The 22,875-nt window shown below is 48.2% G+C and overlaps 8 protein-coding genes across 8 annotated transcripts; 3 read left to right on the top strand and 5 right to left on the bottom strand.

The window, feature by feature from the left end:
• Positions 1-353: 353 nt before the first annotated feature.
• Positions 354-1,194, top strand: BDV14DRAFT_200096 (putative NADH-ubiquinone oxidoreductase 21 kDa subunit; the record flags this gene model as incomplete). Its single annotated transcript, XM_073773434.1, has 5 exons — positions 354-413; positions 479-495; positions 561-766; positions 839-1,041; positions 1,111-1,194. The coding sequence occupies 5 exons, from the start codon at positions 354-356 to the stop codon at positions 1,192-1,194; spliced, it is 570 nt and encodes a 189-aa protein (XP_073628360.1).
• On the bottom strand, positions 1,187-2,410 carry BDV14DRAFT_58463 (nucleoside deaminase). The gene is made up of 5 exons (XM_073777096.1): positions 2,135-2,410; positions 1,977-2,081; positions 1,649-1,857; positions 1,497-1,594; positions 1,187-1,447 (listed from the first exon to the last, which is right to left on the bottom strand). Exons 1-5 carry the CDS (start codon positions 2,186-2,188, stop codon positions 1,368-1,370), a joined length of 546 nt encoding a protein of 181 aa, XP_073628361.1. The 5' UTR covers positions 2,189-2,410; the 3' UTR covers positions 1,187-1,367.
• On the top strand, positions 2,090-11,333 carry atrA (protein kinase MEC1). Its single transcript, XM_073777098.1, has 26 exons — positions 2,090-3,107; positions 3,158-3,795; positions 3,852-4,159; positions 4,210-4,602; positions 4,652-4,804; positions 4,863-4,959; positions 5,033-5,512; positions 5,568-5,810; positions 5,866-7,095; positions 7,147-7,681; positions 7,736-8,213; positions 8,265-8,568; positions 8,617-8,714; positions 8,764-8,856; positions 8,911-9,072; positions 9,130-9,226; positions 9,278-9,472; positions 9,531-9,816; positions 9,866-10,063; positions 10,113-10,237; positions 10,289-10,371; positions 10,425-10,547; positions 10,604-10,691; positions 10,747-10,831; positions 10,878-10,996; positions 11,053-11,333. The coding sequence occupies exons 1-26, from the start codon at positions 2,561-2,563 to the stop codon at positions 11,242-11,244; spliced, it is 7,350 nt and encodes a 2,449-aa protein (XP_073628362.1). The 5' UTR covers positions 2,090-2,560; the 3' UTR covers positions 11,245-11,333.
• Positions 11,290-12,748, bottom strand: BDV14DRAFT_58443 (RNA-binding protein with serine-rich domain 1). The gene is made up of 3 exons (XM_073777095.1): positions 12,187-12,748; positions 12,022-12,127; positions 11,290-11,966 (listed from the first exon to the last, which is right to left on the bottom strand). Exons 1-3 carry the CDS (start codon positions 12,472-12,474, stop codon positions 11,422-11,424), a joined length of 939 nt encoding a protein of 312 aa, XP_073628363.1. The 5' UTR covers positions 12,475-12,748; the 3' UTR covers positions 11,290-11,421.
• On the bottom strand, positions 12,721-15,345 carry BDV14DRAFT_173192 (putative AAA family ATPase; the record flags this gene model as incomplete). Its single annotated transcript, XM_073768701.1, has 2 exons — positions 13,632-15,345; positions 12,721-13,580 (listed from the first exon to the last, which is right to left on the bottom strand). Coding segments are annotated over exons 1-2 (2,273 nt in total), but the record flags the coding sequence as incomplete, so codon positions are not given.
• A 619-nt stretch (positions 15,346-15,964) lies between these two features.
• srgA (Rab family GTPase srgA) lies at positions 15,965-16,985 on the bottom strand. The gene is made up of 2 exons (XM_073777097.1): positions 16,508-16,985; positions 15,965-16,447 (listed from the first exon to the last, which is right to left on the bottom strand). The coding sequence occupies exons 1-2, from the start codon at positions 16,785-16,787 to the stop codon at positions 16,125-16,127; spliced, it is 603 nt and encodes a 200-aa protein (XP_073628365.1). The 5' UTR covers positions 16,788-16,985; the 3' UTR covers positions 15,965-16,124.
• A 436-nt stretch (positions 16,986-17,421) lies between these two features.
• Positions 17,422-20,158, bottom strand: BDV14DRAFT_173198 (NCA2 family protein). Its single transcript, XM_073768702.1, has 4 exons — positions 19,899-20,158; positions 18,268-19,839; positions 18,085-18,210; positions 17,422-18,028 (listed from the first exon to the last, which is right to left on the bottom strand). Exons 1-4 carry the CDS (start codon positions 19,913-19,915, stop codon positions 17,788-17,790), a joined length of 1,956 nt encoding a protein of 651 aa, XP_073628366.1. The 5' UTR covers positions 19,916-20,158; the 3' UTR covers positions 17,422-17,787.
• An 873-nt stretch (positions 20,159-21,031) lies between these two features.
• On the top strand, positions 21,032-22,560 carry BDV14DRAFT_173204 (sterol desaturase family protein). Its single transcript, XM_073768703.1, has 4 exons — positions 21,032-21,276; positions 21,326-21,572; positions 21,633-21,718; positions 21,782-22,560. The coding sequence occupies exons 1-4, from the start codon at positions 21,266-21,268 to the stop codon at positions 22,344-22,346; spliced, it is 909 nt and encodes a 302-aa protein (XP_073628367.1). The 5' UTR covers positions 21,032-21,265; the 3' UTR covers positions 22,347-22,560.
• Positions 22,561-22,875: the final 315 nt, after the last annotated feature.

The raw sequence follows: 22,875 nt of genomic DNA on the forward strand, positions 1-22,875 counted from the left end.
AACAATACTAGGTACGGTGTTATGGTCGAAGTAACAAGTTTAGGCGAGTATGATGGGTCACTTCTCAGTTAGCGGGCACAGTCTATTCGTAATTCCAGTAAAGATCATAACAATATATCTCGGAAGCTTCGTACACATAAAAAGCATACTAGTCAGTCGGTAGGAAGTTGTACTTAGGATCTCAGTTATTATTCTCACGCTGCACAGTTGATGACATTAAGCTACCTGCACTAACCCCAATTGGGACAGTAAGAGCTTGGCGCCAACCTCGACTTCCGAAATCAACTCCGCCCAGGCAAGAGACATTCGACAACTCAACCCGTCGCTCGAATTGTTCCATTCAGCCTGGTCAAATGGCTGCCAATAGCAACACAACCGTTGTGCCGCCGAAGCGTGCGCTTACTGACTATCCGGTGCGACTTGCATCCTCAATCCTTCAGATGCGCCAAACGAGGTCATTGCTAACATCGGTTTACAGCTCATCGACTCCGACCCGTACGAACCCCTCAATGTTCATTGTTGGCCGTCGAAGATCTTTTTCTTCTAACCAGCTCTTGTAGGCATGTGCGACGAGTCTTCGGATATGCAAGGCCCTCCGACTATGCTGTTGGCGGTGCTGCTGCTGCTGCCTCTCCGCTAGCTTTTTGGGTTATGGAGAGAGTGAGCCCTTCACATGTGGGCAGAGGTGGTTTCTCGCCCGTTATGCGCCTTGCGGCGGCGATTGGTCTCGTTGGCGGTGCACACATCCTCTATCAGAGGTCGTGCAGTACGTTGTTCCCATATGCTTCGACCTATTCAGCCATTCAGGGTGGCAATTGATTGACGATTGCTTTCACAGACCGCTTCCATGGATTTACAGAAAACTCGAGGGAAGTTGATATGGATATGAAGGAAATGGTCGACAAGGTCAAGAAGGGCGAGCCTTTGTACGGCACTTCGCAGGTGTCCCCCTACTTGCAGGGCGTAGCTGCTCGAAACTCGCGATATGCCAACCTCTTCATCCATGTCATCCCATGGGTCAATCTTGTCAACCACGAACACGTAAGTCTTGCTTCCCTCCCGTGAGAGCTTAGGCGTTCTTTCCTGAAATCATGCTAAATATCATAAAAGCACGGTGTCGATACAGCTAAGTACTATCAGCAAGCCGAGCGAGAGCTTGAGGCAGAGCGCCTGTCGAAAATAAGCTCTTTTTAAGAGGTCAACAGGCTTGAATCCATCTCTTTATTTGCTGTGTTCCTTGCTCCAACGCTGCTTTAAGGCACCTTCACTCGATATGAGATGAAGGCATGTCGAGCAGAAAGACTTGTATAGTTATTGTGTCTTCTAGGTTCAATGGTCGCTCACTCGGTGTTGCAATCTTCTAATCTTCATGTCGTAGAGTCGTTGTCGGCATCGTCATCAAACTTGGTATTCAACTCTCGATGCTTCTTCGGTCGAGGTTTAGGTGCTATAAGGGTCAACAGAAAATTCGGGCGTAGCGATGAGACACGGCATACCCTTCTCATTCTCTTGAATGTAAAAGCGCCTGAGTAGCATGATTGCCTCTTTCCTCTGCAGGCCGCCATAAACAGGGTAGGGCGGATCAATCGCGGAACTGAAGCAGGTCAGCGTTTTGGGCAGATACTCTGCATCCTCACGGGCGACTGACTCGGAATGTAGAGACAAGATACTGCCAGTTCCTCCAAATCTCTCGTTTCCACAGCCGAAATATACACTGCGTATTTGATATTGACGCAGGGCGGCTGCACACATGACACATGGCTCGACCGTCACATACAAGTCTGTTGACTGGAGTGCTGATTTTGGATATCTACAAAGCATCTCTTGTATGGCAAGAAATTCGGCATGCCTTGTCCCCTAAAGTTGATAGTGAGTACATGTACCCAGAATTGACTAGCAGTCGGGTTATTTTGCGATTGAAGAAAGCAAATTGCTTGGGTGTTAACAAGCCTTGAGGGGCTGTCTAGTTGACCTACATTCATGGATCTGTTCGTGTCATTCATTCCGCGGCCAACTATGTGGTTATCGTACACCAACACGCAACCTACCGGCGTTTCGCCGGTATCCAGCGCCTTTCTTGCCTGTGAAAGCATGAGTCATGATTCAGATATGAATGAGGTCGCGGAAGCAGTACCATCTCAAAAGCTTGCTCCATGAAAACCGACTGCTGGGTCGTTGCCTCCATCATAGTTCGAGCACACTATCGAGTTGCGTGAAGGCCTAGTAGAATCACTCGAACGAGAATTTAGACCTCAATAAGCACGACTTTGGAGGTGTCGACGCAACTGTGCAAGCTGGATTCTAGTTTGCGTTCCGAAAGACTTTGATCGAGAAGCCAAAGGGAAAGTCGAGCCTGCCGTTTCCTGACTGCGTGGGGAGACAAGACCACTCCCGATAAGATAAGCCACTTATCGCGTGAGAAACACCACTCAACGCGAGCAAGAAACCTTCGCCGCGTATGTCGCCTCCTCCACAAATTGCAATGTACGGCGTAAAAGGTGTCAACGAACCGGATGACCACATATAATCAGAAGGGCCATCCTTCTACCTCGTGATAAGCATGGCTGACTGGACATCTGCTGAACCAGTTCCGTCTACACTGGCAGCACAGCTGGCGCCGCGTCTCTCCTCTCAAGGAAGCCAAGTCCACCATTTGACACCCGAAGCCTTCGCCCAGCTACGGAAGGAGCTTCTGGAAGGAATATACAGCAAATTGAGCCTCGAAGATAGCGCCACCGATGTTAGCAGGCTGATATGCATCGTCCTCAAGGCAGGCCTCGAGCCGTGCATGAAGGATGGAACACAAGACAACAGAGTACTGGACAGTCAGCTGTCGGATTGCTTGGACATCATTCAAACAGTGGTTGAGAAGGCACCACAGACTTTGACTGAAGTTCCTGACCCAGATATCTTTGGAGAGAAGGCTTATGCCCCTTTATATGTCTGGCTGGCAATTCAACTCTTCCATCTGTTCAGTGTTCGGAGTAATGGAATTCTCGAAAAGCTTACTGGCATCTTCACAGCTGTTATATATGCCCAGTATAGATATACAAGACCCTGGACAACTAGCCATGCCGTTCCCACCTTTCTACGAGCTTGCGCAACCGGTTTGTAGAAATCTGAAATGACTTGGGCATGTCATACTAACCAATCTCAGATGTCATAACTTCACTGGAAAGCAAAACTCGAGATGTTCGGGATATAACCCAGCTAAAGCTATCCCTACCAATACCTGAAGGAGTTCTTTTTGTAGTATTGGGCAAAGTCGGGCTCCCTCGCAGTCCGTTCGAGAAGCAAATCAAGCTTGGATCGTTCCGGAGTGCTGTTCTTCTAACCCTCGGCCTCCTCGACTCATTCATAGTCCGGGCGAGCGACCATCCTTTACCCAACAAGGCATCAATCATCCGCCAAAACCTCGCTTGGGTTCTTAATGGTTACCGACGCGTATGGAATGTTCTTTCTGGTTGGCTTCGAGGCTCAAACCTGCATGGTTTGGAGATAAAAATCGAGATTTGTATACACTTCTTAACGTCCTTACGGAAGTATTGGACAAGCGAAGCAACCTCTGAAATGGAAGCAACATATGACTTTTCTCCGACGCTGGGCCATTTACTGACGTCTGAATATCTGGACCATTCTCCTTCCATTCAAATTCAGCTGAGTCAATTCATTGATGATTTCGCAAAACCGTCTGGTTCTACGAATAGAAGATCGGGGCATATCAGGAGACTCCTGCCACATTTAAGAGCTGTGGCGACAAAGCCGACTTTTCGATCTCTTCAGCCAGACCTTCAGGTAAAGACCCTGCAGCAGATCTAGAGAGACTTGCCAGTGGAACTGACAGGAATAAGGCTGCAATCAACAATACCCTTGTCAAGGCCACGAGCTTTCAGTTGCACACAGAGTCTGTCGCCGTTTCGCCATGTAAGAATGGCATTGAAGCAATGATCGATTCTTTCTCTTCCAGCCAAGGACTCGTGGCACAGACTCAGACCCCTGCAGATGCTGAAATTAGACCAGCAAGCAAACGTCGATGTCTTCCACTCCTAGAGGGATCACAAGATGGAGTCGATGTAGCTCAGCCGCTCATCTCGAAATTACTGAACGTCACCCATTGCGATGGCTCTGTAGACTTGAAGAATCTCAAGCTTGGGATCTTGTAAGTTGAACGGCAATCGATCTAGGCACTTGCATACTGATATAGTCCAGCAAATCCTTTTTTGCGCTCGCGGAACAGGAGAAATATGATATTTTGCAAGGCCTTGCTCAACTGCCATGTGCAATAGCTGGTTCCCTCACAATGGCCAGTAATGGCTACTCCGATGGAAACCCCCTTTGCTATGCATGCGACGAGGAGCACTATAATCAAATCAATTCGGCTAATCAAGTTGAGGAAACTGATCAATTATGCCAGATATTGACATTCATAGTCCCCAAGATATCGCGCTCTTCGACCCTCAGAATAGCCGCAATGGCTGCTTTAAAGCGGATCCTAATGCACTCCTCAAGCCTTACACACCTACAGCTGTCAGATTCAACCTTTGGCGACTTTCTTCTAAGCTCTCTTCGAAGCTCTGTACGAGAACTTCGTGTTCTCGCCGGGTAAATCTTTTGTCATAATCGACTGCACCCGATGCTAATGGTTCTGTAGCCAGTCAGTGGTTTGCTTCGTACGCGAAAGCCTTGTGCATGATTCAAGGCGCCGCAACTTTGTCGTGATTTTGGATTGGCTCAGAAGCCTATCCGAGAAAGATGAACCGGCGCTCCACGAAACCTGTATCATGAGTTTGTGCCGACTGGCGAGGTATTATTTATAACCTTCCGCTCAACTGGGATACACCTACTGAAATCTCAATCGCTAGATTCTCCAATGACGAAGAGATGAACATAATTATCATTCGACTCGTCGAATACCTTGGGCACCCGAATTCTTTCATATGTGGTGTCGCTTACACCGAGGTACCGGAGCCCTTTCTTCGCATTTGTTTTATAGAAGCTTCGCCATCAGATCTACCTACTAACCTAATTCTAGTTATTGAAACTCGCGCAAAACTTGACTGTAAAACCAGCTGTCTTGTTTCGTCCATTCTGGAGGACACTCTCTGTGATAGTCGCGAAAAACCTACAATCTCGTCCGTACATGGCGGAGCAGCTGTGTGACCTGCTTGGGATGACAGTGGATGACTTCCTAAGGCTGACTGAAGTCCATGTTCTACCCCATCTGGTGCTGTCGCGGAAGAGAGAGGTTATTGCTCGAATTGGAGGGACCCACCAGGATGCCAAAACACCATTTGATATATGCTCCGAAAAGGATAACCTCGCAGCAATACTGGCGTTCCTGCTTCGTCAACCCTCTGCAGATCCCCAGAAGGTAATCATGTCGACGCTGGCAGATGTCGATCCTGCCTTTGGGGATCGTACCTTGGCGGAGTTAGTGAGAATCGAACCCATTTTGATTGCTTGCGACCTACTTAAAGGCCTTGGCGATACAGGTGAGGAAAATGGGGCAAGAGTATGCGGTTTCCAACATAAGATGAACCCTGTTGTCGTGTCTAACAGGAATATAGTTTCAGCACGCGTTTTTAATTCTGGCATCTCTTGTGCCTAGGAAATCTGCTCACTCATCAAAAAAGTCAAACTTAGTCGGCAATTTTATCGAAGAACATGTCCTTGGGATCATTACACAATTTGCACATGCCATCAATGACTTTCAGATCAGACAGCCTATCCTGGAGAAGAAGAGGAACATTGTGGCTATTGGGGCCATGATTAAAGTTGCTCCTAGTCACATCAGCAGCGCTTTGCCCCAGGTGTGTATACTCCCGTGATCTCAGCTGAAGGGACTGAAGGGGTTGACCATCGTAGATATGTGCCTGTTTACGATCCGCTTTGGAGATTCCGGAACTGTGCAACCACGCCTTCACTGTCTGGGGTGTGTTAGTGAGCTCTTTACATGAAGAAGAAGTCGAGCCACTCCTCGACCAGACACTATCAATTGTCATCAAGCATTGGGCCACTTTTACTGAGGATACTAGGAAGCTTGCTTCCGATCTCGTTGAGCATATACTGGAAGCCCACGGTGATCTTTTGCTTGACATATTCGGAACAATGCCTTCCCTGGCTTCAATACCTGTACTATGCGACTTCGAAGCCAAACTCGATAAAATGAAAGGTAAGATGGATGTTCGGGCCCATTTTGTGGCATTTTCTCGTCGCTGTCTGAGTGAGAATGCCACCGTTGTGGAGCAAGCCCTAAGAGAGCTTGATGTCTACCTGTCAAAACATGAAGAGTTCGTTCACAGGTCTGTTCTCAGCGAACAGCCAGATCCGGCAGTTGTACAATTGGTTAGAACTTTACTCGATTGCTGTGTTAAGTTCAACACCACGTCGGAATCTATTGCCCTTTTGTCTGCTCGCTGCTTGGGTCATATCGGTTGCCTAGATCCAAATCGAGTGGAGTCAATCAAAGAAAAGAAGGAGATTCTTGTCTTATCAAATTTTGACAAGATGGAGGAAACCTTTGAGTTTGTACTCTTCTTCTTTCAACATGTGCTAGTTGACGCCTTTCTATCTGCATCGAACACAAGGGCGCAGGGCTTCTTGGCATATGCCATGCAAAATTTATTGAAGTTCTGCAACCTGAACTCCGCCATTACCCAGCGTTCGCGCGGTGTTCAGGCGGATGAGAAGTATCAGCGATGGCTAGAGCTTCCTGAGACTGTTCGCAATACCTTAACCCCATTTTTGACTTCCAGGTATACCGTCACTATCGGTGTAGTCGGGCCCAGTTGCACCTATCCGTTATTTTCGCCCGGGCTAAGTCATGCTGACTGGCTGCGAAACTTCGTCCAGAGTCTGCTACAAAGTGCGCATGGAGATAATGCAAGGTCTGTGTTTGGCGTTTGCAGTCGCATCATAAAGGGCCAGGATATTTCGATAGCGTCGTTCCTTCTACCATTTGCTGTTTTGCACCGTGTGGTTGGAGGCACTGAGACTGAGAAGGACGATTTGCAAAATGAACTTATGCATATTCTCGCGCATCCTCTTCCTGAAAGTAGGAATGAGGTTTACGACTCAATCCTTCTGTGCAGCCAGGTGAGTAGCATGGCTCCATACGTTGTTCAGCTGTGATATTGACAGGACCAGAGTATCTTTGAAGTGCTTGATTACCTTTCGAGGTGGGTTCAGGGTAAGAAAAAGCAGCTGAATCATTTGAGAGTCCGCGGACACCATAGAGCTGCAAAGGAGAACGAAAGAGATATGTTGCTTGAGTCTTATTCGTCCCAGGCCAAGGCTATTGAGTCGCTTTTGAGCTCTATACCGCCAGAGGTGATCTCCAAGCGGGCTGTTGAGTGCAAGTCTTTCTCTCGAGCTCTTTTCCACTGGGAACAATATATTCGTCAGTACACGAATCGCCTTCAAGAACAGCAGCCGTCCAGTCTTGAATTGCTTTACGAACATCTTCAAAAGATTTACAGCCAGATTGACGAACCGGACGGAATTGAGGGCATCTCAAGCCACTTGCACGTCCTCGATATTGACCAACAAGTGCTCGAACACAGAAAGGCAGGTCGATGGGCCACCGCACAGAGTTGGTACGAGCTGCAGCTTGAGAAGGAACCCGAGAACCTTGATGCTCAATGGAATCTGTTCACATGTCTGAAAGAATCTGGACAGCAAGGTAAAATCAAAATTTCCTTCTCTCGATGATCTCTGGCTAATTCTTTTTTTCCAGATGCAATTCTCACCCGATTTGAGGTCCTTAAACCGACCAGTTCTATCTACAGATTCATCTCTTTTGCGATCGAAGCATCTTGGATGACTGGGAAGTGGGATAAAATGCATAGCTACCTAGAACTATGTGCGCGGAAACCGACAGCAGACTTTAACATAGGCGTTGGGCTGGCTCTAGATGCCTTTCGTCGTGGGGAGAACCGGCGATTTGTCGAGACTATCGATGGTTTGAGGCTGAGCATTGCTAAATCACTCACAGCTACTTCCGTTGCGTCTTTGCAGTCATGCCATGATGGCATGCTGAAGTTGCACGCGTTGACCGAGATGGAATCCGTTGCCGAAGCAAACAATGCAGATGAGGGTTCGCGATCACGCTCCTATTTACGAGCCTCTCTGGACCGCCGTTTAGACGTTGTCGGTGGATATCTCTCTGACAAGCAATATCTCCTTGGATTAAGAAGAGCTACCATGGAATTAACGTGGGTTATCAACAATTGGCGTTGTAATAATCTGTGCTAACATGGACGTAGTGGCAATTTCGCTGATCACGACATAGCCGCTGCCTGGCTCACAAGCGCTCGATTACTTAGACGAGGGAACTTCGGCAATCAGGCGTATCAATCAATGCTCAACGCTGCGCACTTGAAGGACCGTTCTGCCACCATTGAGCATGCGAGACTTCTCTGGAAAGACGGTCACCACCGGAAAGCTATACATATCCTAGAGGGCTTAATAGCCGCAAATGAATTTGCTTCCACCTCGTCCGGCTCGAACAAAGCAACGTCACAGTCCGCTTCCTCCACCAACGGGAAGCAAAATTTCCTTGCTGCTAGGGTATGGCCCAGCTCTGACATAGTTCCCGTTTCTAATCAATGCGCATAGGCCCATCTGCTATTGGCAAAGTGGACCGACAGGGCAGGCCAAACTCAGTCCGATGCAATTGTGCAAAGATATCGTGAAGCTATAAAACTCCATCCCAGGTGAGTCGGCCTTTCTTGCTAGTTTCTCGGTTCTCCTAATGGAGTATAGGTGGGAAAAAGCGCACTACTACCTCGGAAAACACTATAACAAAATATTGGACTCTGAGAAGTTGAAGCCGCTAGGGAAGGAAGCACAGATCTAGTAAGTATAGCCGTGTTGGTCAATGTGGCAAAAAGTAGTGCTAATCGTTTGTAGCTTGAGTGGCGAAGCTTCGAAGCTGGTCGTTGACAATTATGTTCGGTCCTTAGCACACGGTAACAAATATGTCTTTCAGTCATTGCCGAAGGTTTTGACACTTTGGCTGGAACATGCCTCGACTGTTGAACAACCCTTTGACCCCAAAAGAGGCGATAACGCGTATGTGTCAATTTGAGGTTTTGTTTATCCCGTGCTTCTCTAACTTCTAAACTGAAGGGACTTCCAAACGCACACGCTCAATCAACGCAAGAAGAGCCTGGATGACATGCACTTACAGCTCAAAAAATATATCAATAGAATGCCAGCCGCGTTGGTAAGATCCCAGTCGGGTATACCACACTGGACCATGACTGACAATTTTCAGCTCTTCACGATTCTACCTCAAGTCGTCGCCCGGATATGCCATCCAAATACCACGGTATATAACCTACTGACCAAGATAGTTGCAAAAGCAGTGAATGCCTTCCCACAGCAAGGTCTATGGACAGTTCTTGCTGTGGCCAAGTCATCTTCTACGGACCGAGCGTCTAGAGGCCTTACATGCCTGCAGAAAATCATGGTAGGTTACCCTTTACGAGTGCTCACTCGAAATGCAACTTTCGCTGAAGTAACTACAGGAAATTAATAAAAAATTGAAGACGGAAATAGCTCCTGACATTCGCGGAATGATCAATCAGGGTCAGAAGTTTTCGGACGAACTGTTAAGGCTCTGCGTAGCAAAGATCGAGAACAAAACTTCTCGTATACACCTTGCACGAACACTCAATTTCTCGCATAGAGTAGCGCCATGTCGATTGGTCGTTCCCTTTCAAGCGATGCTTACACCAAGCTTGCCGGCAAGCCATGACTCTGAGTATCTCAAAGGTTTCAGGGCTTTTCCTCGTGATTCCACAACTATAGAAGGTAAGCACTCTGAGCAATCCAGTCAATTGACCTTGGCTCACCATCTTAGCTGTGCTCGATGAGGCCCAGATTCTCAACTCGCTTCAAAAGCCTCGCAAGATCGGAATCAGAGGGTCTGACGGAAAGATATATAACATCCTGTGTAAACCCAAGGATGATCTTCGCAAAGATCAACGTCTAATGGAGTTCAATAACATGATCAATAGATTTCTGAAGAAGGATGTTGAGTCCAGCAAACGACGCATGTGTGAGTGCTCTGTCTACAAACGCCACCTCACCAAGCTGACACATGGAAGATATTAAAACGTATGCCGTCACGCCGCTTAATGAGGAGTGTGGACTCATTGAGTGGGTTGACAATCTCCGGACTTTGAGGGACCTGGTCACGAAATCGCTCAAGGAGAGAGGCATCACGCCAAATGTCAGTACCTCTAGTCATCGCGGAGTTTTAAAGCAGCTAACAACTGTCCAGTACGAGGAAATACGGCACTATCTAAACGAGGCGTGTTCAGATTCTTCCAAAACTTGGCTATATACAGACAAGGTTCTAGCAACGTAAAGTTCTATGAGTTCCGCGCTGAAGAAGCTGGGGACTAATCGCAGAACAGATTCCCTCCAGTTCTTCGCGAGTGGTTCGTGGATATGTTTCCAGAGACGGGTGCATGGTTTGCCGCAAGGCTTCGCTATACTCGCTCTTGTGCCGTCATGTCAATGGTGGGATATGTCTTAGGGTTTGTCGGCTCCTTTCGAGAATCATAGTATTCTGCTAATCAAACTGACACTGCAGACTCGGGGACCGGCATGGTGAAAACATACTCTTCGAGGAGGGCACTGGCGGTGTCCTGCATGTGGATTTCAACTGTCTTTTTGACAAGGTGCGCATAGACTATGCGGGCTTCCCAGGCAATGCAGTTAACGTCACTATTCCAGGGCTTAACATTCGATAAGCCAGAGCTGGTTCCATTCCGGCTTACCCAAAATATGATCGATGCCTTTGGTGCTTATGGTTACAATGGTAAGTTTCTCTCAGCTCAATACGAGTTCATTCTAACCCGTAATAGGCCCTTTCCGAAAAACGTGTGAAATAAGTCTAGACCTTCTACGGCAGAATGAGGATGCACTCATGACTATCTTGGAGACATTCTTGCACGACCCGACGACGGATTTTATTGGCAAGAAGGTAACTGCTCCACGCTCATGTTCAAGAAATCATGCTAACGCGAAATCTCAACTAAGCGCCGCACCCATGCAAATGTTCCAGATACTCCCGCTGGTGTCCTGGAAAATGTTCGTAACAAGCTTCGTGGCCTCCTTCCCGGCGAATCAGTCCCACTGTCAGTAGATGGCCACGTTGATGCATTGATCAACCAAGCAACTGATGTGGGCAATCTGGCGGCAATGTACATTGGCTGGTGTGCTTTCTTTTAATCTGGGAACCACAGCACTGGATTCTCCCAAACACTTTATTCTCCATGACTTTGTTTCCAGTGTCTGTCGATTAGAAGACCGGGGCCATAGTTTTTCTTCCCAATAAAAGCGAGTAGAGTCTATGCCGTATGTCAAATAGAGCGAGAATGAACACAACTCGCAGGGTTAAGCGAACCTCTACATTCTTTCTGGACCGCGGTGGGTGCGCTCTCTATCCATATTGTAGCTTCGGCTTCTACTACGGCTGCTGTAGTCGTAGCTACTATAGCTAGGACTACGACGCCTGCCTCGGCGAGGGCTTTCATTCCTAGCGCGCGCACGATTCCTGGGCGGGGAAGCGGACGGAGACGGTGAAGAAAGAGATCGAGATCGACGCGGTGACCGGGAACGGGAGCGTGAAAGTGATCGAGGCCGGTATACATCATGCCTATCCACAGGCCGGGAGCGACCGTACCTACGCGGAGGAGATGCTCGCTGCTGATACGACGGATGGTGAGACGGACGGTTGTCAGAAGGACGTCCCGGGAAGTGTCTCTGGCGCCCAAAATTTGACCTGGTGTTCGACACAGGGGGAGGGGAGCGGGAGAACGCTCTCTTGGGTAGCACAATTGACACATTCAATACTGCACCATCAAGCTGCGCATCATGCATGTGCGCAATGGCAGCTTCTGCATCTGCTGGGTCACTGTAGAGGATATAAGCCGTGCCTCTGTTTGTCATAACTTCGTGTCATTTGAATTAGTTGAAGTCCAGCAAATTGTCGGGTCTCGAACATACAAGCATGATTCATGGGAAGGTCAACGCTTTGGATCTCTCCAAAATCTCCGAATATCTCGAGCAAATGTGGCTCCGTTACGTTTTTTGTCAATTTTTCAATGACGATCTGTTGAATCCAGTATGAGTCTCGCAATCTGGAACAGTTGGGGTGGTATGGAGGCCTACCTTAGAACTAGTGCCAGCGTTACCAGGAGGGCTCTCACTCCGACCATAGCTTCTGTCCCTATAAGATCGAGACACTGGGCTACGGCTCCAGCTTCGGCTCCGACCCCGGCTTCTACTGCGACTTGGGGACCGCGTCCGCGACAGAGAACGGGTCATAGACTGATGTCCGTTGCGGCCGCCAGGGTGGCCCTCAGACACGGGGCTTCGCGAGACGTTTCTGAATTTGGATTCGGGCCGAGGGGATACAGAGCACCTGGTTTGGTGGTCCCGCGATTGTTGCCTGTACATAATGCACAAAACTTGGCTGGGAGCCGTGTGCAAACGACCAAATTAAAGAGCGGAGTTGTGAGGAGAAGGTCCCGGACGGTAGAGAATGGCCTCGCCAAGGGCAGACTGTGGAGGCGGTCCTGACAAACTGAACTGGGGATGCGGAGTGGTATTCGGAGGAGCTGTACAACAGTACGGAGTACAGAGGAACGGTTCTGGTTGTTGGTGGAACTTCTAAAGTTCAAAGCTCCTGCTGAAGCTCTACCGTAGTCTGATCTAACCCTTTCCGGTTGGTGTGGCTGGGCCATCCCCAGAGCAGCCTTACGGAGTACAGAGTATGTACTTCATGGTAGTATATGGTATCATGATCTAATGAGTATTGACTGTACGGGATATCATTTAACGTTCACCGAGTCCCTCCATCGCTCATACTCCTGGATGACATCCTCAGTCACTTGTCTCCTGACTTGCTCAAGGGCGTACTCGAAGTGTTTCCAGCGCACATCTTGTTCCTGTCCACTCTCATCCTCCTCGTCCAATGCTGCGTCTCCGGCAGTTTCACATATACTTACCATCTCTGCACCTGTGTGTCCCTCTGTCTTCAGGGCTAGTTCTTCGACCTGCACTTCGGGGTGAACCACTGACTTGCTGAACCAGATGTTGAGTATCTCCTTCCGCGCCTCCAGATCGGGAGGCCCAATATAAAGTATGTTGTCCAGTCGCCCTGGCCGCATCAGAGCCGGATCCAGTACCTCAGGTTTATTCGTCGCAGCAACCACCAAGACACTCTTCAACTCCTCAATGCCGTCCATTTCATTCAATAGTGTTGTAAGCACATTCACACCACCTTGAGATGTACCTCCGCGCCTCGAGCCAATGGCATCTATTTCATCAAAGAAAATGATACTAGGTCTGGCAGATCGTGCCTTTCTGAAGATCTCACGCAAAGCCCTTTCGGATTCGCCAACGTACATGCTTAAGATCTCCGCACCCTTTACAGCCATAAAATTCAGGCCCGCTTCAGTGGCCAAGGCTTTGACTGTCAGAGTCTTAGAGCACCCCGGCGGTCCATAAAGAAGTATACCCTTTGTGCTCTTCACGTTCAGCCGTTTCATTCGTTCGGGGAACTAAAATAGTCAGTGTCCTAGCCTGCGGGCTTTCGGCTGTTAGAGACCTACCTTTAATGGTCGTTCGACTGCCTTTTGGAGTCGTCTTTTGATATCATGTTGACCCCCAATATCTGCCCATCTCACTTTTGGTGTCTCTAAAAATACCTCTCTCATCGCAGTTGGGCGAGTCTCCTGAAGCGCCGACAAAATATCACCCTCCTCGATTCTTAGTTCCACAGCTGGCTCTCCACTAAGTAGTAACCCGCCAAAGTCTTCCGATAGTGCGGACTCGAAATTTTGGTCTTCATGATGAGAGTGATGAGTTCTGTGGCCGTTGATTTGCCTCTGTCGAGCTTTACGACATACAAGCTGCAAAAGGGCGAACAAGTCAGCCCCAACATAACCATGCGTTTTTTCCGCTATCATCTCAATGAGATCTGCGCTCAACGCGGGAGATGGACCTCCACACAGGGCGGACAATATTTCAGAACGATCACGCGCCGTAGGTATCTGCAGCTCAATCTCATTCGCTAATCGGTGGGGAGTTCGGAGAGCATCGTCAACATCATTTGGGTGGCGGGTAGCACCAACTACTAGAACGCGAGCTGTTTTTGCCGCATCCATACATTCAGATAGAACCGGTGCTAAAGAGTGCGAGTCCACCGACGCTTTCTTGGGTGCAATGAACTCGAGTTGGTCAATGATCACGACACTAGGCTGATAGCGAACCGCCTCTTGGAAGATATTGCGCAGCCTGGCTTCCCCATCGCCGGTGTTCTTGTTCAGAGCTGAAGAGCTAAGGTCAAATGTCCTCCGCCAGCCAGCCTGTCGGATTTGGCCCAGGAGTGTAGTTTTACCGGTTCCCTTTGGGCCATACAGGAGAATCCCTCTGCTGTTTTCATAGAATGGTGGCATGATGAGCTTGTTGGAGTGGGAGTCGAAATCAGCAAGGTTTTCATTCAGAATCCGAATCTGACGACTCATACCCCCAAGACCAAGCGATAGGACTTGAAGATGACAACCAGGATCCTCCTCAGTGCTCTCCTGATATTCATCAATCAACACTTTTGAGGACTCGGTCATCCGAAACAAGGTACTATCCTGGTTCTGCACTGCTGCGCGGATACTTGCAACCTTAAAGCTTCTTCTTTGACCCCTAAGCTCCATATCGAATACCAGACCAACAGTTAGGGCCTCGCATTTCGAGAGAGGAAACTCCAAAGCCCATGCCCAATGCTTCTTGTCTGTGGGAGAGACAAAGCCATATCTTTGAATCCTCTCGGGGTCCGAACAATCAATCAGAGCAATGTTCCCGATTTCTGGTAGATTTTCGTCTACCTTAGTGACGGAAATCTGATCACCGAGTTTGATCCCGTAACAATCCTGGAGAATTCTCGACGTTTGCGCGATCGACTTTCCAATACTCTCGACCGAATTCCAAGCTATGGCTTGCTTCGAGGATCCGCCCGGAAGTAGAATTCGACAGATGTCACCAGCCCTGAGCTTGAGGGCTGCCAAGGATGTTGTTGACAAATACAATCGAAAGGCATCACGATGATCAGGCCTTAATTGCTTCGGCAGCGCTCGTATGGTGAAATCGCGGTTGTCCGGCATGGTGGCAACTTCAATAATGGCCGACGTTGATAGTTATCTCGGAAGCGGATGTGCAGCTTGCTCCTTGAGCTACAATTATATCTCGAAGCTTGTTGCGCAGGAGGCCATGATTTGCTATCTGATCGAAAGAATTTCGCCGCTCAAGAGGGGGTACCCCCCAGAATCCGTAGAAAATTTAAGTACATACTAGGTAACGGTTCGGTGGGGAGTGGGACTTTCGTGTGCATTGGCGAAGACCAAAGCTTGAAGACGCAGGCCTATGCCATTAGTCAAAATGCGGGATATGAGATCTGAACAATATCTTTACCATCTATTTTCCTCACCAGCCATTGTTTGTAGTTCTGGAAACTCGTCTAAACACCAGCCAGACAATGCCAAACTTTGTTCGTCACGGCGCGGAACACCGGACGAATCCATGCACCTCCCTCTCAGGTCAAGTCTTTTTCACGAAGATGAAGACCATTCCAGAGGGGCTACCTCTTTGCGACTGCATTCTCAGTGTTGCAATCACTCGAGCGACTCCGCGAGATACCATAAACAGTTTCTTAGTATGTCGAACGATCTTTCGCTTTCAATAAAATGCCATCTGTTTTCCCGCCCCAGAAATTACTGCCTACTGGGTAAATAGTGCTCCAGTCTAGGCGAAGTAGCCGGGATGGCACAAGGGTCGTCATGTAAAGCTGATGGTTGTCATTTGTAATTCATGATAGATTAATAACGCCGCCACACAAATTCAGAGTAACAGAACGAAATGGCAGTCCTCGAACTATTATAGATATACACATATAATAGGTCCAAACGGCAAAAGCGGGCTGAAAGGTAGCAGTGAGTTGTTCGCGCAGCAAGACGCAATATGTAACTAGCGAGAGTAGCAGTCGAGTAATACGCCAGGCAGGGGACGACCAGAAAGGTAGAGGAGGCTAGGCGATAAATGAAACGGGGATTTGTTCAACAACACTTTCCCCCGGTGCTGCCGTTCAGCCCTGACCCTTGGTTATCTATGCTCACTCCCTGAGAGCCACTTTGTTCGGATTTCGAAGTATCCATTCCTTTTTTGATATCGGAAGCGAGATTGTAGAAAGCTTTCTCGATGTTGATATTGTTCTTCGCCGAAACCTCGAGGAAAGGTATGCCCAGTTCGTCCGCGAGCTGCTGGCCCTGCTCCGTCGTCACTGCTCTTTTCTCTTCCCAGTCACATTTGTTCCCAATGAGTATCTTGTGCACGCCCTCGCTTGCATGTTGCTCCACGTTCGAAAACCAGGTCCGGATGTCTAAGCAAGAAAAAACAGTTAGCGGTTGACGAGCAACAGATCAAGGGGAGGGATGCTTACTCTGGAATGACCGCTCGTCGGTGACATCATACACCAAAAGGATACCCATCGCCCCTCTGTAATAAGCCGTTGTGATTGTTCTGAATCGCTCCTGTCCGGCTGTATCCCATATTTGGAGCTTCACCCGTTTGCCATCCAGTTCAATGGTGCGGATTTTGAAATCGATGCCAATGGTAGTTATGAACGACGGCGTGAACGAATCCTCGCTGAAGCGCAGAAGACAACACGACTTTCCCACACCGGAGTCTCCGATCAAAAGCAATTTAATCTGTAGGGCCATGTCTGAGCGCGGGTTGCATATCGATCACGTCAGGAGCTTACCAGAAAATCATAGTTTCTAGTGCCAGCCATCGTGAGCGAATCTTTCCTTGCGATCCGTATGAATAGCCAATAAATGGAGATCTAGAGGTTTGAGCTTCCTAACGCTGGTGATGAGTACGGCGGATCGAAACTAGATGCTTCCTTCCCCTCCTTTCCACGTCGCTCGCGTCGCTGTCGATCGTTCGCTAACTCGTTTCGTGTATTCGACTTTCGCTCAGTCCAGAGGGGACTTGGGGCATTCACACGTAAAATCAATCGTAACAAAGCGCGGGTTCGATGAAAAATGACTGGCAATCTGTGGAATGGGGGCGTCACGTCAGGGGAGGGAAAAGTGCTGCCTCAAGGGTTGTCAAGATCACAAAGATAAACGTAGAAGCCTCGAACGTAGACGATAGCAGGTGGCCACTGAAAATACGGTCGGGCCCTCTTCTTCTGTTGGCGACGAGTAACGTTGATTGACGCCTGGGGGTATGTATGGTTGATGCAGTGAGTTGCGGTAGCTACCTCGTAGGGATGGCTGTGGTACTGCGTAATGTACTACGACATCTGAATGGGGTATAGTTTCCGTCACAGATAATGGCTGATAACTATCTGCCCTTCTTCCGCCGAACCCCCACCTAAAACTATCCACTGAAAACATGAGGTCTTGGGAAGGTACTTCGCTAGTATCGGTTTCTTTGGGTTACGTATTGTCTTTCAACTTCAAAGTAGACGGTCACAGCTGCGCCGGGAAGGAAAATCAAGATGACTTTATCACAAACCATCCGCGAGGCGCAACCACCACTCAAATTGTGGATGCTCCATTCAATTACTGAACTCAGTGTATAGAAAGCCATCACGGCTCAAATCCGTGATGAATTGGTGTAGCAGACATATAGTACGACTGCACGCATATATACAGTGACCGGGTATATGGACACATTCAGAGGTAAGAGTCTGATGAAACTTCCAACTTCTCTTTACATCCACTTCGAGTATGTCCAAGCTATTCTTTCAACTACTCGGAGCTGTTTTTCGACCTGCGTTTCGTTGATGAGATCACTACTATCCTCTTGGAATGCACCAAAGTCCTCGGCCTTAAGGATAGTCCGAGCCTTCATGAGGAGAGCCTCAATATTACATATTAGTAGGCCATGATTGCGATGGCTGAGTCGGCCCTCTCTGGTAGGACTGGATGTTGACAGAATACGATGGATTTTTCTTGTTCGGGTCAGCCCAGCGTAACATCCACGTCTGCAGGGTTTTCGTTGCCTTACCGTAAAGCATATCTCAAATCGTGCTGTCTTCTACCTAGACGAAAGCCCCTTCTGCTGCCAAGACGACCAAAAACCCACCGTATGGAAGCATACGAAATCAGAAGCCCAGGGGTTAGGCCGACAAATCTATTGTTCATTAGTATCTGGCGCCTGATTTCAAAAAGGGCGGAGTAAAAGGCATACCCAAAAACAAGTTCCTGGCTCCTGAGTAAGGCATCGATACCACCCATGGCTACCTCGACATCCACTTTAGTTTTTTGGATTTGGATGAGAAGAGCGCGTACCAAATCCCCGCGTATTGTGCCCATAAAAGGACTCCGCAGGTCTTTCTCGTAGGCTCTCAACACTGGCGTCAGATCCCCCTCCCTGACTTTATCGGCGATTGCGTCAGCAAACGAAGCAGGTTGGTTTTGGTCACCACGATCAAGCACAAAGTCAACCACCATCCTCTCAAGGCTAGCACGGTCGGCCTCTAGGCTGCTTTTACTCATCAAAGCAATATCGCTTGCTTCATCGTGGCGTATGGTCCGAACGAGTTTCCACGTCGGCTCAACAACCCAGTTTCTCCAGAAATCAAGGGCGGTCGCCCCAAAGTTTGAGATTGATTTTATCAGAGCAGGGCCCACACTCTTCGCGATTTTGATCAACGTGGTTGTTGAGACCAATGCAAATGAAAGCGGTAGCCAGTAACGAACTATGGGTGAAGGGCGCCCGTACTCGCGTATGGCTTCCGCAGGTGCATGCTTGTATCTAGGGAAAAGATCTGTAAGGATATACTTGACTTCTTCAAGGGTATCGTGAGGGTCAAGCGGGTCGGCAGCAGCGGTAACTTCTGTCGTCTGGGATTCTGTGTCGGCCCGTCGAAGAAGCCTTTGTGCATAATCCGAAAAACCATTGTCAGTCTTGTGGTTGCCCAAAACTACCTTTAATAGGCTGATATTGGTCCGCACTACTTGGTGCAGGTCATTGTAGGTGACATCGCTGTCGCTAGCTGTTGTGCGTAGGTCCATATCAACACACAGACACCCCTCAAGTAGAATGCCGACAGCACTGGCGTAAATGTCCCTGGCGGCTTTAAGGTTCCTCCTTCTGTTTTGTATATCGAACTTTGACCGGTTCAAAGCAGATGAAATCCCGAACCCAGAGGGGCAGAACGCCGGCGATATGCATTGCTGAACAGAAACATAAAATCGTAGCCACATTTCTGAACCCGATCGATGATCAGAGGTAGAATCATCACTGGCACGTCTATGGATGATCGCATTGTTGTCATCATGATAACGATCCATCCAATTTCGCCATGCCCTAAACGGGAATGTCTGCAATGTATAAAGACCGACGCTCCAATCGAGCCCAAGTATGTCTTCCCAATACCGCAATTCTTCTTCTATTAAAAGGACGTTCTCAGAGGAAACTTTCAGCGCTGCAAAAATTGTCTGTATGGACGCCTGTGCATTTGCCAGCCACAAAAGATCATTCAGGTGACGAGAAAGAGGTTCTGATGTCGAAGGGTGCCCAGTAATCATACGAATATGATCACAAGATTTGGCGACCGCATTAGTAAGATTCTCGATGTGCAGGGAGCGATTATTTTTGACGGAGATTGAATGTTGATTAATTATCTTCGCGACTGCAGTCAAGGGTTCGGTGGGAGCACTTATACACTCATCGGGCCGGTCGCGATAATTGGACTCAATAGCGTCAATTGTTCGCTGGTGACGACCGCCTAGCTGGGCTTCAAGGCGATTGATGTTACTATATTCGGTTTAAATTCACATCCATGTTTTGTGAGCTCATTTCGAACGCCGGCTTACCTCTGGAAGACCAACATTTTCCTCGCCGAGAGAACACGGATTGGCGAGTGCGATGTTGATCAAAAGCGGTTGTCTCGTCCAGCAGAAGGATCCGGCGTGAACCTTTGGGTTATGCCGAGGCGCATCTGGGCCTTAGTCAAAAAAGGAATGCTTGGGTAGGAGAGGAAGAGCATGGCTATGACATCATGGGCAGTCGAATCCCTACCACCTACGTAGATAAGATTGATTGCCAAGGACACTCGGTTCCTGGTGAACTTGCGCCGCTAGAATAGAAGAAGAAAATTCATGCATTTGATGCTAGTAGATAAGTAAAACCAGGAATCAGCATCGTGCATAGATATGCGATCTCGATGGCGACGATATGATCTTATGCATGATTCATAAAAAGCCCGACACGAACGAAATATCCGCATCCGTTCAACAACATTACCTGAACCAACTTGAACAAAGGCATGGAATGCACCAAGCGGAATCAAGCTGATTTGACAATTCTAAGTCTTCACGGGTGCCAGCGCCGATATCAAAATGCAGCTGGGGTTAAAATGTATATCATGGTGTGATCTAGACTACAAACTACAGAGACAGGCGAACTATGAGTTGTCAGTTGATGGATGTAGATTGTGGACTACTGTAGTATAATACCAAGCTCGGGGTTGGTCGAACTCACCCAAGCGTCAAGGGATCCCCAAAGTCTTTCACACTAGTCTGAAGACTCCTGCGAAACTGCCATACCGGAAACTGGAGCTAGTTGATCCCTTTCTCCACGGCTGCTTCCCACAAGTCCACCCTCCAAGAGGTATGAACCAGGTGTCCTGGCAGAATGATTACATGCAGGCTACAAAACAGTAGCAGGAAAAGCGAGTTAAAACTTGCATCTCAAGGGGACTCTGATCGAGGAATCTAGTCTATCTAGATCATAGTTACCGAGGAGGTACGTATCGTATTGCGTGTCCTTTGCGTCGAATGAGAAGAGGCAGAGATGGAAAGAGTTGCAGCGCATGTGGGGCGCAGTTAACGGCCCTGATCGGCTCTCCGGTGGTGCCAGAGGCTCCATGGGAAACAAGGGGGAAATCGATCCGAACGGTGCCTGGTCGCGCCACTCGGAACCCAGGTCGCAAAAATCACGCGGTGTCCCAAGAAATTGTTATTTGTTGAGCAGATGCTCCAAGAAGCAAAATTCGTCCCTTAATCACAACCACCTACCAACCAACCCGCCACTACTTCTTCCATTCCCCCCTTTATCTTTTCTTCAGCTCCCCGTTTTTTCCAGAAATTCCAATCGCGACCTTTTGTCTCCGCATACAATCATTATCTTTATAGCCTGTCTCATTCGCATTGTGAGCTGAAGGACAAGAATTTTCTCTGCCATGGATCTCATGTAGGTGACGAATTCACGTGAAGATATTGTTTTTGACTGACTGGGATAGGAATTCTACGTTTCCGGCAACAGGCCCGGAAACCTACTGGGGGCATTATCAAGATATTTCTGGCCACAATTCACACTTGAACGTCGCCGAGCGCCTTTGGGCTGCGTGGTACGCTTGGATGCAGAACGATGTTCTAGCGACGGGTATCATGTCCTTTGCCATGCACGAGCTTGTCTATTTTGGACGGTCTCTGCCCTGGATTTTTATTGACACGCTCGGGTTTTTCAATAACTACAAGATACAGAGTGTAAGATGGCCTCTCACCAATTTCATGCCAGACCAGTACTAATTCTAATACTCTTGTTAGAGTAAGATTCCTTCGTTGCGAGAGCAGTGGGATTGCGCCAAGTTTGTGCTTTTGAGTCATTTCACCGTGGAATTGCCTCAGATATGGTCAGTTGTTCAAGGCCCGGCTACCGTGAATTTCCTTTCCTAACATCAAACACCCCTTTCAAGGCTTTTCCACCCAATGGCTCAATTCTTTGGACTTTCCACGTCGGTTCCATTCCCCTCGATCTGGACTATGGCCTACCAAATTGCAATCTTCTTCGTTATGGAAGATACCTGGCATTATTTCTCGCATCGTGCTCTCCACTGGGGTCCGCTTTATAAGGCTATCCACAAGATTCACCACCAATACTCTGCTCCGTTCGGCATGGCAGCTGAATATGCATCTCCAATTGAGGTGATGATCCTCGGTTTCGGTACTGTTGGATGTCCAATTCTTTGGTGCGCAGCCACCGGCGATCTTCACATTTTTACAATGTACGTTTGGATTGTGCTTCGGTTGTTCCAAGCAATTGATGCGCACAGCGGCTATGAGTTTCCATGGAGCCTTCATCACTTTTTGCCTTTCTGGGCTGGGGCAGACCACCACGACCTTCACCACGAGAAATTTGTTGGCAACTACTCCAGCAGCTTTAGATGGTGGGATTACGTTCTCGACACCGAATATAGCCCAGAGGCCATTAGGCGCAGGAGGGAGAACAAAACAGGCAGCGGTTCCAAGAAGGTCCAATGATTTGTTGCGCAGGTGGTGATTTTGGATAGATACCTTGACTTCGCAATTCCATGGTCCTGGTAGTGAGAATGGTGCAGGTCTATCTGTTCCTTTGACCTTCTGCAGGCCTTGTGATTGCACGTGCTCGCAGTCACAGAAATATGCTCCTGTGGGCTTCTTACTCTCTTGTGTATACTTATACTATAGCAATAAACTAATAGACATAAATAATAAATTAAATTTACATTTTGTATATTATGGGTTGTTCTATATTGCAGGTTTTGCTGGTTCTTATTATTGAAACCCCGTGGGCTCGCGCGTATCCTTGTTACCCCACGAGATCCCGCGTAGTCCCGCGAGCCCTGGCAAGGTACTGTAAGTTTAAAGTGTCTTGGTTTACTCTTACCTGGTACTATTGGTATCTTTTGTAGGTTTTAAACCTTGTCCTATATAATAATAGGCCAAGTATAGTGTTAAACGACGCTTTAGAATATAGAATACTTTACCAAGAAAAAAAAAGCTAGAAAAATAAAATATAAACCTTTAGTAA

The sequence above is a fragment of the Aspergillus stella-maris genome, assembly GCF_047715825.1.
Source record: "Aspergillus stella-maris strain CBS 113639 unplaced genomic scaffold BDV14scaffold_26, whole genome shotgun sequence".
In the NCBI taxonomy this organism is placed as follows: domain Eukaryota; kingdom Fungi; phylum Ascomycota; class Eurotiomycetes; order Eurotiales; family Aspergillaceae; genus Aspergillus; species Aspergillus stella-maris.